Below are 15,375 nucleotides of genomic sequence, written 5' to 3' on the forward strand. Positions count from 1 at the left end.
CATCTTGACTTTTGAGGTGTGAGTAGAAATCCAGTGTCCCTATCCTCCCACCAATTGCAAACAGTTTTCTAAGGAGAGAGCGTATACTGAGTGCAGTCATGGAAGATTCACAGGTAAGTTAAGACTGGACAAGTCTTTGAAGGATGGGTTAATCAAAGGAAGGGAGGACATTGTAGTTGGCTGAAACCATGCAAAAATGCTAGATGTCTCTATAGGAAAGACCGTAAAGTTCAGATTTAGAGGTAGAATAGGAAAAAAGAAACCAGTAAAGAAAATAGGCGGGGTGCAGTGGCTCACACCTGTAATCCTAGCACTTTGGAAGGTTGAGGCGAGTGGATCACCTGAGGTCAGGAGTTCAAGACCAGCCTGGCCAACGTGGTGAAACCCCATCTCTACTAAATAATACAAAAATTAGCTGGGTGTGGTGGTGGGCACCTGTAATCCCAGTTGCTTGGGAGGCCAAGGCAGAGAGAATTGCTTGAACCTGGGAGGCAGAGGTTGCAGTGAGCCGAGATTACATAACTGCACTCCAGCCTTGGGGACAGAGCGAGACTCCGTCTCAAAAAAAAAACCAAAAAGCAAACAACAACAACAACAAAACAGGATTCCGTCTCAAAAATAAATAAATAAAACACAATTGATATATCAGATTTGATGATGTACACAAAAGCACATAGAAACTTATAAACAACATTTATTTATTTGTTTATGAGATGGAGTCTCACTCTGTCCCTTAGGCTGGGGTATAGTGGCACAAACTTGACTCACTGCAACCTCTGCCTCCTGGGTTCAAGCAGTCCTCCGGCCTCAGCTTCCCAAGTAGCTAGGATTACAAGCATGCACCATCATGCCCAGCTAATTTTTGTATTTTTAGTAATTTTTGTATTTTAGTTTCAGCATGTTGGCCTGGCTGGTCTTGAACTCCTGACCTCAAGTGATCTGCCCGCCTCGGCCTCCCAAGGTGTTGGGATTACAGGCGTGAACCACCATGCCTGGCCAAAAACACCATTTAAATGTCAGGTATAAAAATAATTATGCCCTAGTTACATAATTTTATAATGCTGAATTTTGCTGGGTGTGGAATCATGTGCTATTAACATTGCAACAGTGAATTCCTGTTGAAAGGAAATGGGCATTAAAGAATTACTGATGTATTAGCCATTTAATGGTTTTGATTTTTTTTTTTTGAAACGGAGTCTCACTCTGTCGCCTAGGCTGGAGTGCAGTGGCGTGATCTCCACTCACTGCAAGCTCTGCCGCCTCCCGGGTTCACGCCATTCTCCTGCCTCAGCCTCCCTAGAAGCTGGGACTACAGGCGCCCGCCACCATACCCGGCTAATTTTTTTGAATTTTTAATAGAGATGGGGTTTCACCGTGTTCGCCAGGATGGTCTCGATCTCCTGACCTCGTGATCCACCCGCCTCGGCCTCCCACAGTGCTGGGATTACAGGCGTGAACCACCGCGCCCGGCTGGTTTTGATTTTTATCTTTAAGAATAGGAAGTCACTAATGCAGGAGATGGAGGTAAAGAGATATGTCATTATTTGTGTTTTTAAAAGAGCAGTTTGCTGCTGGGAGGTGGGGGTTGCAGTGAGCCAAGATCGAGCCACTGCACTCCAGCCTGGGTGACAGAGAAAGACTCCATCTCAAAAAAAAAAAGAGCAGTTTTGGCTGGGCATGGTGGTTCACACCAGTAATCTCAGCACTTTGGGAGACCAAGGTGGAGGACTGCTTGAGGTCAGAAATTTGAGACCAGCCTGGGCAACAGAGTGAAATCCCATCTCTACAAAAAAATAAAAAAATTAGCCAGGCATGGTGGCGCATACCTGTGGTCCCAGCTACATGGGAGGCTGAGGCAAGAGGATTGCTTGAGCTGAGGAGGTTAAGGCTGTGATGAGTCTTGTTTGTATCATTGTACTCCAGTTTGCACAACAGAGTGAGACACTGTCTCAAAAACAAAAACAAAAAACAGCAGTTCAACTCTAATGTGAAGTTTGGTGAGCAGTGGTGGATGCAGGAAGCCATGTATGCTTTTGGAGTAGCTGTTGTAGCTGGGACAGGGTGGTGGTGGTGTAAGAGGAATGAAGAGAACAGTTTAGGAAGACACGGGGACTTGGGATAGATTTACTGTTATAGGTGAGGGAGAAAGTGGTTCCTGGCTTTGCCAATGGGATAGTGATGCTTTTCACCAAAATAAGGAACCCTGGAGGAAAATCAGGCTTGGTGAGGAAATCATGATCTTTGAGTGGAATTCGCACTTCTGTTGAGACATCCAAACTCCATATTGAGGAAGTCACTAGCAGATACTAATTGAAGCAATGGGTGGAATGAGTTAACCTAGGAGAGGATATATGGTAAGAAATGGAAATTTAGAAATTGGTTTTGAGTAACTCCAGTATTTAGAGACTAGGTAGAAAAGAATGCCACAGCAGAGAGAATGGTGAAGGAGTGACTAGAGAAAGTGGAGAAAAGTTAGAGGATTATCCCTGAAAGACCAAGGGAGAGTATTTTAAGGAATAGATGGTGACCATTGGTTATAGTTGCTGTGTAGTCTAAAAAGATGTGCTTACAGGCATGGTGGCTCATGCCTGTAATCCCAGCACTTTTGGAGGCCAAGGCAGGTGGATCACGAGGTCAGGAGATCGAGACCATCCTGGCTAACACGGTGAAACCCCGTCTCTACTAAAAAAATACAAAAAATTCCGGGCGTGGTGGCGGGCGCCTGTAGTCCCAGCTACTTGGGAGGCCGAGGCAGGAGAATGGCATGAACCTGGTGGGGCGGAGCTTGCAGTGAGCCGAGATCTCGCCACTGCACTACAGCCTGGGAGACAGAGCAAGACTCCGTCTCAAAAAAAAAAAAAAAAAAAAAAAAGATGTGCTTGAAAATTATCTATTGGATTGAACAACTTAGAGATTATTGGTCACCATTAGTGGTGACCAAAAATCACTTGGGAGGAGTGTTAGGGACATTCTGAAGTGGGTTTGGGGTAAATGTTAGATGAAAAATGATGACAGTTGTGAATAACCCAATTAAGGAATTTAGCTTCTAGGAGAGGGGAGGCCGGGTGCAGTGGCTCACGCCTATAATCCCAGCACTTTGGGAGGCCTAGGTGGGCAGATCACTTGACGTCAGGAGTTTGAGACCAGCCTGGCTAACATGGCAAGACCTTGCCTCTACTAAAAATACAAAAATTAGCTAGGCGTGGTGACGCACATCTGTAATTCCAGCTACTCAGGAGGCTGAGGCACTAGAGATGGAGTTTGCAGTGAGCTGAGATCATACAACTGCACTCCAGCCTGGGTGATGGAGTCAGAGTCTGTCTCCAAAAAAAAAAAAAAAAAGTCAGAAGATTGATGAAATCAAGTCAAGGAAGAGGAATGTTTATTGCTTTATGATTTTTAAAAACATTTATTGTACAAAATATGGCAAATAACGCAAAAGTCTAGATTAGTGAATGAGTTTTTACAAATCCAATGCTTATGTAAACAACACCTAAAAAATAGACCACAGTTGACCCTTTAATAACATAGCTTTGAACCATGCAGGTCCACTTGAGTTATACCCAGACTTTTTGGAATAAATACGTTGGAAAATTTTTTGGAGATTTGTGTGACACTTTGAAAAAACTTGCAGATGAACCACGTAGCCTAGAAACATCAAAAAAATTAAGAAAAAGATATGAATGCATAAGATGTATAGATACTAACCTATTTTATCATTTACTATAAAATACACACAAATCTAGGCTGGGCACAGTGGCTCACGTCTGTAATCCCAGCACTTTGGGAGGCCAAGGCGGGTGGATTATTTGAGGTCAGGAGTTCAGCCTGGCCAACATAGTGACACTCCATCTCTACTAAAAATACAAAAAAACCGCCCAAAAACCAAAAAAACCCACAAAAAACCATTAGCTGGGCGTGGTGGCACACGCCTGTAATCCCAGCTTCCTGGGAGGCTGAGGCAGGAGATGTGCTAGAGCCCAGGAGGTGGAGGTTGCAGTGTGCCAAGATTGCGCCAGTGCACTCCAGCCTGGGTGACAGAGGGAGACTCTGTCCCAAAAAAAAAAAAAAAAAAAAAAAAAAGGATGTATCTCTGTCTCTCTTTCTCTCTATGTATATATGTATGTATAGATATACACACACAAATCTATTATAAAAAGTTAAGATGTATCGAAATGTGCACACACACTTAACAGTATGTCGTGCCATCTATAATCATGTAAACAAATGTATAGATGCAGTATTGAATTTTAACTGCATAAAATTAACTGTAGTACATACTGTACTACTGTAATAATTTTATAGTGACCTCCTGCTGCTGTCGCAGGGAGCTCAAGAATTGCAAGTATCCACTTAAAATCATCTCTGGTGAGCAGTTGATGTTTCCAGTAAATTGCTGTGTCACAGTAGAAAGTGATCTCTTTGGATTCTCACCTATTTTGCATCATGTTAATTGTAACACTATAAACCTTGAATAGCACAATGGGTCCCATATGAAGTGCCCACTAGTGATGCTGGAGATTCTCCCAAGAAACAGAGAGAAGTCATGACATCATGATAAAAAGTTGAATTGATTGATATGTACTGTAGATTGAAGTCTGCAGCTGTGCCCACCATTTCAAGATAAAGGAATCTGGCCTAAGGACTATTGTTAAAAAAGAAAAGGAATTTTTTTTTTTCTTCGAGACAGCGTCTTCCTCTGTCACCCAAGCTGGAGTGCAGTGGTACAGTCTCAGCTCACTGCAGCCTCCATCTCTGGGGCTCAAGCAGTCCTCCCAACTCAGCCTCCCAAGTAACTGGGACTCTAGGCGTGCGCCACAGCGCCTGGCTAACTTTTGTATTTTTTTGTAGAGACCAGCCTGGGCACCATGGCAAAACCCTGTCTCTATAAAAATTAGCTGAATGTGGTGGCGTGTGCTTATAGTCCCAGGCAGGAGACTGCTTGAGCTTGGAAGGCAGAGGTTGCAGTGAGCTGAGAGCACATTACACTTCAGCCTAGGCAATGGGAGTGAAACCTTGTCTCAAAAAAAAAAAAAAAAAAAATTAAGATAAATGCAGCTTTTACAGGGGTGCAGGATGCTGTAAGAAAGAGTTACCTATAGACTCTAATATGATTTGAGAAAAAGTGAAGTCATTATATGACAACTTAAAGCAAAAGGAAGGTGGTGAAAAATCTAAAACTGGAGAATGTAATGCCAGAAAAGGGTGGTTTGATAATTGTAGGAAGAAGTTTGGTTTAAAAAATGTCAAGATAAAAAGAAGCAGCTTCTGCCAACCAAGAGGCAGCAGGGGAGTTCCCAGATGCCATTAAGAAAATCATTGAGGAGAAAGGTTATCTGCCTGAACGAGTTTTTAATGCTGACAGAAGTGCCCTATTCTGGGAAAAAAATGCCACAGAAGACATTTATTAGTAAGGAAGAGAAGTGTGCACCCGGAATTAAGGCCAGGAAGGGATAGACTAACTCGATTGTTTTGTGCAAATGCAGTCAAGTTTATAATCAGGACTGTCCTTATCTATAATGCTGCTAACCCCCAGCCTTGGAGGGAAAAGATAAACAGCAGCTGCTAGTCTTTTCCTTGTATAACAAGAAGACTAGATAGTGGGAACCCTTTTTCTGGATTGGCTCCATTGATGCTTGTTCCCAAAGTCAGGAAGTAGCTGACCAGTAAGAGACTGCCTTTTAAAGTTTTTTTTTGAAGCTAGGTGCAGTGCTTCATGCCTGTAATCCCAGCACTTTGGGGGGCCGAGACGGGTGGATCACTTGAGGTCAGGAGTTCAAGACCAGCCTGGCCGACATGGTGATGCCCCATCTCTACTAGTACAAAAATTAGCCAGGCATGGTGGTGCATGCCTATAATCCTGGCTACTCAGGAGGCTGAGGCAGGAGAATCGCTTGAACCCGGGAGGCAGAGGTTACAGTTAGCTGAGATTGAGCCAAAAAAAAAAAAAAAAAAACAAACCACATTGCCCGTGGCCACGTGAAATCTCATGAATTCAACACCAAAGGTATGGAAGTGGTCTACTTGCCCCCAGACACAGTGTCTCTATCTTGACATAGGCCTCTAGATCAAAGGGTCACACACAACTTTTAAGGCTCACCACACATGGTACTCTATGGAAAGGATTGTCAGCTCTGTGAAAGAGAACGCTGATAGAAATCAGGCAAGTCTGGAAGGATCACACCCTTGAAGGTGCCGTCAGTGTTATAGAAATAACCATGAAAGTCAGCAAGCTTGAAACAATAAATTCCTGCTGGGGAAAACTGTCCAGATGTTTTGCATGACTTACAGGATTTATGATAGGTACCATCAAGAAAGTCATGAAAGAGGGCTGGGCATGGTGGCTCATCCCTGTAATCCCAGCACTTTGGGAGACCCAGGCTGGCAGATCACCTTAGGTCAGGAGTTCGAGACCAGCCTGGCCAACATGGTGAAACCCTGTCTCTACTAAAAATACAAAAATTATCCAGAAGTGGTGATGCCTGTAATCCCAGCTACTTGGGAGGCTGAGGCATGAGAATCGCTTGAGCCTGGGAGGCAGAGTTTCAGTGAGCCGAGATCATGCCACTGCATTCCATCTTGGGCAACAGAGTGAGACTTGTCTCAGAAAAAAAAAAAAAAAAAATCATGAAATAAGTTGTAGATATGGCAAAAAAGATGAGAAGTGAAGCATTTCAAGATACCGATTTTGGAGAAATTCAAGAATTAATAGATACCACAGCAGAGAAGTTAAGAGAAGACAGATTGATGGAGCTCAGTGCTTCCAAACCAGTGCTAGATGATGAGGAAGAAGATATAGAAGAAACAATGCCAGAAGATTGATGTTAGACAGTCTGCCAGAAAGCTTCCAATTGTTTAAGACTGCTTTTGACTTCTTTTAAACATAGATCTTTCTATAATACTGGCACTGAAATGAAAGCAAATGGTGGAAGAAGGATTGGTACTGTATAGAAACATTTTTAGAGAAATTTGCAAAAATGTCAGAGAGAAAGTACAGTATATTTCCATAAAGTTATACTGAGCATGCCTGCCTCTATTGCCTTCCCTTCCACCTCCTCCACCTTTTCTGTCTCTGTTACCCCTGAGGGAGATGACCAACCCCTCCTATTCTTCTTCTTCCTTAGCCTACTCACTGTGAAGACAAGGATGAAAACTTTTTTTGTTTTGGAGACAGAATTTCACTGTTGTTGCCCAGGCTGGAGTGCAGTGGTGTGATCTTGGCTCACTGCAACCTCCACCTCCCGGGTTTAAGCAATTCTTCTGCCTCAGCCTCCCCAGTAGCTGGGATTACAGGTGCCCACCACCACTCCTGGCTAATTTTTTGTATTTTTAGTAGAGATGGGGTTTCACCATGTTGGCCAGGCTGGTCTAGAACTCCTGACCTCAGGTGATTCACCCGCCTCAGCCTCCCAAAGTGCTGGGATTACAGGCCTGATTAAAGTGCCGCGCCCAGCAGGATGAAGACTTTTTTGATGATCCACTTCCATTAATGGATAGTAAATATATTTTCTCTTCTGTGTATTCTGAGAATATAGTATATAAAACATATAACATACAAAATATGTGTTAACTGACTGTTTATTTTAACAGTAAGCCTTCTGGCCAGCAGTAAGCTATTAGCAGTTAAGTTTTTGGGTGAGTCAAAAGTTGTAAATGGTGGCTCATGCCTGTATTCCCTCCCAGCAGTTTGGGAGGCCAAGACAGACGGATCTCTTGAGGGCAGGCATGCAAGACCAGCCTGGGCAACATGGCAAAACCCCATCTCTACTAAATATACAAAAATTAACCAGGTGTGGTGGAGACTGCAGTGAGCTGAGATTGTGCCACTGTACTCCAGCCTGGACAACAGAGCGAGACTCTGTCAAAAACAAAACAAAACAACCCCCAAAACTCATACTATACATTTTTTTGTTTTTTGTTTTTGTTTTGGTGGAGATAGGGTCTTACTTTGTCACCCAGGCTGGAGTGGAGTGCAGTGGTGTGATCACAACTGACAGCATCCTTGACCTCCTGGGCTCAAGCTATCTTCCCATTTCAGTCTCCCCAGCAACTGGGACTACAGGTGCTTTTCACCAAGCCCAGTTAATTTTTGTATTATTATTATTATTATTTTTAAGACAGAATTTTGCTCTTGTTGCTTGAGTGCAATGGCTTGATCTTGGCTCACTGCAACCTCTGCCTCCCAGGTTCAAGCAATTCTGCTGCAGCCTCCCAAGTAGCTGGGATTACAGGCATGCACCACCACACCCAGCTAATTTTGTATTTTCAGTAGAGACAGGATTTCTCCATGTTGGTTAGGCTGGTCTCAAATGCCCGACCTCAGGTGATCCGCCTGCCTCGGCCTCCCAAAGTACTGAGATTATAGGTGTGAGCCACTGCGCCTGGCCAATTTTGGTATTTTTTGTAGAGACGAGGTTTTGCCATGTTGCCCAGGCTGGTCTCAAACTCCTGGGCTCAAGTGGTATGCCCACCTTGACCTCCCAAAGTGCTGGGATTACTCAGTCTATATGTGGATTTTGACTTCATTGGGGGACGGGGGACTCAGCACCCCTACCCTCCACATTGTTCAAGGGTCAGCTGTACTTTTCTCCTTTCAATCTTTATGTCGTTTATTTTTCTTTCCTAATTGCACTGTCTAGGACCTCTAGTACAGTGTTGAATATAAGTTTTAAGTTTGGGCATTTTTGCCTTGTTCTGCTTCATAGGGAGGAAGCATTCAGTCTTTTACCATAATTAGCTACAGTATTTTCATAGACATCCTTTATTCTTGATTTGCTGAGTTTTAAAAATAAAATAGTTATTGCATTTTAGCAAATGCTTTTTTAACATACGTTGACATGATCATATGATTTTTCGCCTTTATTCTGTTAATGTTGGCAAGTTATAATTGATTTTTCCATTGTTAAACCATCTTACATTTGTGGGATAAACCCTGTATTTTAGTGGTTGATTATCCTTTCTATATTGTGGAATCCAATTTGCTAGTCTTTGTATTTTTTTTTTTCTTTGTAAAGTATTTTTATATGTACATTCCTGAGGAGGATTAATTTATAGTTTTCTTGTAATTTCTTAGTCTAGTTTTGATTGCCTCGGAATGAGTTGGTACTTATTGCCTTCTCTTCTGTTTTTTAGAAAAGCGTGTAAGGCCGGACGTGATAGCTCATACCTGTACTTCGGGAAGCTGAGGCAGGTGGACTGCTTGAACTCAGGAGTTTGAGACCAGCCTGGGCAACATGACGAAACCCTGTCTCCACAAAAAATACAAAAAATTAGCTGGGCATTATGGCATATGCCTGTAGTCCCAGCTGCTTGGGAGGCTGAGGTGGGAGGATCACCTGAGCATAGAAGGTCAAGGCCGCAGTGAGCTATGATGGCTCCACTCTACTCCAGCTTGCATGAAAGAGTGAGATTCTGTCTCAAAAAAAAAAAGTTTGTGTAGAATTGATGTTATTATTATTTTTAGAGCCAGGGCCTCGCTCTGTCACCCAAGCTAGAATGCAGTGGTGCCATCATAGCTCTCCGCAGTCTTGAATTATTTTGTTTAAAGGCTCCTTCCACTTCAGTCTCCAGAGTATCTAGGACTATAAGTGTGTGCCACCAAGCCCAGCTAATAATAATAATATTGTCATTATTTTTGAGATGGAGTCTTGTTCTGTTGCCCAGGCTGGAGTGCAGTGGTGTGATCTCGGTTCACTGCAACCGCCGCCTCCTGGATTCAAGTGATTCTTGTGCCTCAACTTCCCCAGTAGTTGGGATTACAGGCGCGGCACCACACCCGGCTAATTTTTGTATTTTTTAGTGGAGACGGGGTTTCACCATGTTGGCCAGGCTGGTCTCGAACTCCTGATCTCATGATCCGCCCACCTCAGCCTCCCAAAGTGCTGGGATTACAGGTATGAGCCACCAGGCCTGGACTATTATTATTATTTTTTAAAAAATAGAGACAAGATCTTGCTGTTTTGCCTAGGCTAATCTTGAACTCCTGGTCTCAGGTTATCCTTCTACTTTGGCCTCTCAAAATACTGGGATTATAGGTATAAGCCACCATGCCCAGCCCTGTCTTTTTTTTTTTTTTTCCCCTTAAATGTTTGATATTATTTAAATGGTGTGGCTAGAAGCTATGTTGAAATTGGCCAATGAATGACAGATATATAAGGAAATAGATAGCCAGGATGGACAACTTTGAGAATTCTGTCTATTAAGAGAAGAGAGGATAGTCACTGGAGAGGTGTAAAGATTGAATCAGGCATTAAAGAAATACCGTTGTTTTCTTGACTGACATTATGTCTTTTAAGTTAGCTTCTTTGTTACTTAATTGTATTGCAGATACATCAAGAAATCTGGAATTTCATGAAATACATAGCACTGGGAATGAACCGCCTTTGCTGATTATGATTGGCTACAGTGATGGAATGCAGGTCTGGAGTGTCCCTGTAAGTACACATGTGGTTGAATACCTAAAACATACTTCCCAGCGTGTTAGCTTATGTGAAATCTGTAGATACTTTTTTTTTTGGGAGACAGAGTCTCATTCTGTTGCCCAGACTGGAGTGCCGTGGCGCGATCTCGGCTCACTGCAAGCTCTGCCTCCCGGGTTTGCGCCATTCTCCTGCCTCAGCCTCCCGTGTAGCTGGGATTACAGGTACCCACCACCATGCCTGGCTAATTTTTTGTATTTTTAGTAGAGATGGGGTTTCACCTTGTTAGCCAGGATGGTCTCGATCTCCTGACTTTGTCATCCGCTCACCCCTGCCTCCCAAAGTGCTGGGATTACAGGCATGAGCCACTGCGCCTGGCCAACATTTTTTAAGTTAAAAAAATGTTTATTTTTTGATAAATCACTTCTGATGAAGTTTGGTCTTCCATTCTGTTCTGTTTTTTTTTTTGAGACAGGGTCTCTGTCACCCAGGCTCGAGGGCAGTGGCATGATTGTAACTCAGTCTGTCCTCTAGTGATCCTCCCGCCTCAGTCTCTCTGGAGTAGTTGGGACTACAGGCACGTGCTACCATGCCCAGCTAATTTTTAATACTTTTAAATGGACACAGGGGCCTACTGTGTTGCCCAGGCTGGTCTTGAACTCCTGGGCTCAAGTAATCCTCCTACTTGGCCTCCTAAAGTGTGGGCGTTACAGGCATGAGCCACTGTGCCTGGCCAATTCTGTTTTTATAATTATCATATTATTAAGTATCTAAGATGCGGGATTTTTTTTTTTTTAACTTGGCTTTACTTTGCAGAGGTAGAAGAATCATGCTGTTATGTCACGAAATTAGAAGTGTTCTTTTTCTTTTGCCTTTTGGGAAGTGTAGTTGACATGTTTCAGGGTCTTGCAATGTTCTTTGTAATTTTGGTATTGTTCCAAAGGCATGGAGAAAGTACTTAAAATTTGGTAGTTTTTTTTTTTCTTACTGAGAGGAATATTTCTAGGTTGTGATAAAACAAAAGGGTTTTGTAAATGTAAATTTTTCTTATTAATAGAGACTACATTTTGCTTCATTATGCTGTTTGTTGACAGAATTGAAGACAAAGAGGAAGCTATACATTTAACAAGAGGGTTGAGCCTGTGTGATTAGGGGTGTTGACTGGATTGAACACATTCCTTTGGTGGTACTCAGGTTGCTTTAACTGCTCACTTGTTTTGGTTATAATTAGAGGTATTGAGGCTGGGCACGGTGGCTCAAGCCTGTAATCCCAGCACTTTGGGAGGCCGAGATGGGCGGATCACAAAGTCAGGAGATCGAGACCATCCTGGCTAAAACGGTGAAACCTGTCTCTACTAAAAAATACAAAAAACTAGCTGGGCGAGGCTGCGGGCGCCTGTAGTCCCTGCTACTCGGGAGGCTGAGGCAGGAGAATGGCCTGAACCTGGGAGGCGGAGCTTGCAGTGAGCTGAGATCCGGCCACTGCACTCCAGCCTGGGCGACAGAGCGAGACTCCGTCTCAAAAAAAAAAAAAAAAAAAAAAAAAAAATTAGAGGTATTACTTTTAATAGTTTAAAGTTAATTTCTGTTTATCTTTGAGTGCTTAAGGTCTTTAGTCTTTACTCCTCCTTATGCCTAGATTGTATTTTGAGAGGCTTGAATATTTTTTTTTTTTGAGACAGAATCTTGCTCTGTCGCCCAGGCTAGAGTGCAGTGGTGCGATCTTGGCTCACTGCAAGCTCTGCCTCCCGGGTTCGTGCCATTTTCCTGCCTCAGCCTCCCGAGTAGCTGGGACTACATGCGCCTGCCACCATGCCTGGCTAATTTTTTGTATTTTTAGTAGAGATGGGGTTTCACTGTGTTAGCCAGGATGGTCTCCATCTCCTGAACTTGTGATCTTTCTGCCTCGGCCTCCCAGAGTGCTGGGATTACAGGTGTGAGCCACTGCACCCGGCATAAATTTTTTGATGGAATTTTCTTTGTCCATTTGTATATTGTAGTACTGCTACTTCATGAATTAGGGCCTGGTGTAGAGGCTCACGCTTGTAATCCCAGCACTTTGGGAGGCTGAGGCAGGAGGATCACTTGAGGCCAGCAGTTCGAGACTAACCTGGGCAACATAGTGAGACCAGCTGGGCACGGTGGCTCATACCTGTAATCCCAGTACTTTGGGAGGCCAAGGCAGGCAGATCATTTGAGTTCAGGAGTTTGAGACCAGCCTGACTAACATGGTGAAACCTCATCTCTACTAAAAATACAAAAAAAATTAGTCGGGCGTGATGGCGCATGTCTGTACTCCCAGCTACTCAGGAGGCTGAGGCAGGAGAATTGCTTGAACCCGGGAGGTGGTGATTACAGTGAGCCAAGATTGCACCACTGCACTCCAGCCTGGGCGACAGAGCGAGACTCTGTCTCAAAACAAAATAGAACAAAACAAACAAACAAACAAAAACACATAGTGAGACCTTGTCTCTACAAAGAATTTTGAAAATTAGCCAAGTGTAGTGGCATGCACCTGCGGTTCCAGCTCCTCAGGAGGATGAGGCAGGAGGATTGCCTGAGTCTGGGAGGTTGAAGCTACAGTGAGCCATGATTATGCCACTGCACTCCAGCCTGGGTGACAAAGTGAAACTTTGTCTCAGGGGAAAAAAAAAAAAAAAAAGACAATCTGGGAAAATAAGCTTCTTATGTTTCATTGATTGAGCTCTCATTATGGTCAAAGAGGTTTATATCCATATTATCTCATCTAATGTAGAAGTTACCTTGTTTTACAGGTGGTAAGGTCACACTGCTTTTAAGAGGTGGAACTAGAATTTTAACCTAGTTATGTCTGAATTCAAATTCAAAGCCCATGGTCTATGAGCTATACTTCATCACTTTTCAAATGTGATTGCTAAAGATACGACATGCGAGTAGTTTTGTAGTTTAGGTTCAGTTTTTGTGGAGGTGAAGGGAATTTTCCCTTCTCCCTCTGAAATAAATTGACAGTAGATTAACAGGAGGAAAAAGCATACACATGCACGAGAGCCACATAAAATGAGACTCAAAGAAGGGCCAGATGGCTGAAGCTTACATAGTGCTGTCTTCACAGGGGAGAAGGAGAAGGAGGAATGTAGTCAATTTTGAGAGTTAGTAAGTCATTCTCAAGAAAGTTGAAGAGGCCCAAAGAGCAGAAAATCATTTCTAAGTGATTCTCTTGGAAATGGGACCTGAGCAGAGATGATAGCCTGTGACAAAGTCTGTCTAGGTGTGATGTCATTTCTCAGTTTTCCGTCCTGCAATTTGAGATTAATCTTCTCTGGTTGAAGAAATTTCAAAGAGGGGAGAGGGAGGCAATTGTGTTCCTTCTAGAAGAGCTTCAGGAAAGGGAACTTTAGAGAGTTCCACCTTGTGCTTGTGAGGGAGAAGCAGGAGAACATCAGAAAGTCCTTGGTTCTGAGGGCTTCTGAGGCCTTTTAATTTCCTTTAGCTCAAAATGCTCCGCATGCCAAAATGCCAGAATTTGGAATATCGTTTTTTGAACCCCAGTGTTTTCATTTGTAAAAGATTAGGATGTACCTTCAAATACTCATAATTATCTTTTATGTTTTACTCTGTAAGCCATTATTGTGTTGGAACCCTTCTGAAACTTATAACCATTATTCATTCAATGAGCATATGCTAGACAGTGGGGAGCCTGTTTGCCAACCTGAAAAAAAATGACTCTCATGGATCTTTATAGTCTGTAATTCATACAGTTGGCCCTCTATGTATGTGTTTTGCACATCTGCAGATTTGACCAACTATGGATTAAAAATATTTGGAATTAAAAAAAAGGATGGTTGTGTCTGTACTGAACACATATAGAGTTTTCTTTCTTGTCATTATTTCCTAAACAATACAGTATAACAATTATTTACATAGCATTTACATTGTACTAGGTTTTATAACTAATTAAGAGATGATTTAAAGTATATGAGAGGATGTGTAAAGGTTGTATGCAAATACTGTGCCATTTTATGTAAAGTACTTGAGCATCATGGACTTTGGTATCCATGGGTGGTTTGTGGAACCAATCCCCCACAGATGCTGAGGGACAATTGTATTTGCATTTGCTTTTTTTTTTTTTTTTTTTTTTGGAGTGCAGTGGGGGTGATCTCAGCTCACTGCAACCTCTGCCTCCCGGGTTCAAGTGATTTTCATGTCTCAGCCCCCTGAGTAGCTGGGACTACAGGTGTGAGCCACCACGCCAGGCTAATTTTTGTACTTTTTTTTTTTAGTAGAGACGGGGTTTCACCATGTTGGCCAGGTTGGTTTTGAACGCCTGACCTCAAGTGATTGACCTGCTTCGGCCTCCCAGAGTGCTGGGATTACAGGTATGAGCAACCGTGCCTGGCCTGCTTTTTAAAAATAGAGATGGTATCTCACTATGTTGCCCAGATTGGTCTTGAACTCCTGGCCTCAGGCCATCCTCCTGCTGTGACTTCCCAAACCACTGGGATTACAGATGTGAGCCATCATGCCTGGCTATGTCTTTGCTTTTGAGTAAGTATAGGTGGGCAGAAAATCAACCCCTGTCCAAACCTTAGCTTAGTTTTTGCTTCTAGTATATGCTCAGGACTCCCTCTTGTTGAGTATAATATAACTGTCCCATGGTGGCTCATGTCTGTAATCCCAGCACTTTGGAGGCCAAGGCAAGCAGGTTACTTGAGGTCAAGAGTTTGAGACCATCCTGGCCGACATGGTGAAACTCTATCTTTACTAAAAGTACAAAAATTAGCCAGGGATGGTAGTGGGCACCTGTAATCCCAGCTACTCGGGAGGCTGAGGCAAGAAAATTGCTTGAGCCCAGGAGGCGGAAGTTGCAGTGAGCCGAGATTGCGCCACTGCGCTCTTGCCTGGGTAACAGAGTGAGACTGTGTCTCAAAAAGAAAGACAAAACTGTCCCACCTGGGAGTCTCAGGTTAAGAAAATAAGC

At 43.2% G+C, this 15,375-nt stretch overlaps 1 protein-coding gene across 5 annotated transcripts in view; it reads left to right on the forward strand.

Annotated features, from left to right (window-relative positions):
• BCAS3 (BCAS3 microtubule associated cell migration factor) overlaps positions 1-15,375 on the forward strand; it is a 710,433-nt gene that overhangs the window by 22,419 nt on the left and 672,639 nt on the right. For all 5 annotated transcript variants that reach the window (XM_008011209.3, XM_037993644.2, XM_008011214.3 and 2 more), the window contains exon 5: positions 10,327-10,433. In XM_008011209.3, coding sequence (XP_008009400.2) covers positions 10,327-10,433 — 107 coding nt within the window. The remainder of the gene's footprint in view (positions 1-10,326; positions 10,434-15,375) is intronic.

This window comes from Chlorocebus sabaeus, chromosome 16 (genome assembly GCF_047675955.1).
Source record: "Chlorocebus sabaeus isolate Y175 chromosome 16, mChlSab1.0.hap1, whole genome shotgun sequence".
In the NCBI taxonomy this organism is placed as follows: Eukaryota; Metazoa; Chordata; class Mammalia; order Primates; family Cercopithecidae; genus Chlorocebus; species Chlorocebus sabaeus.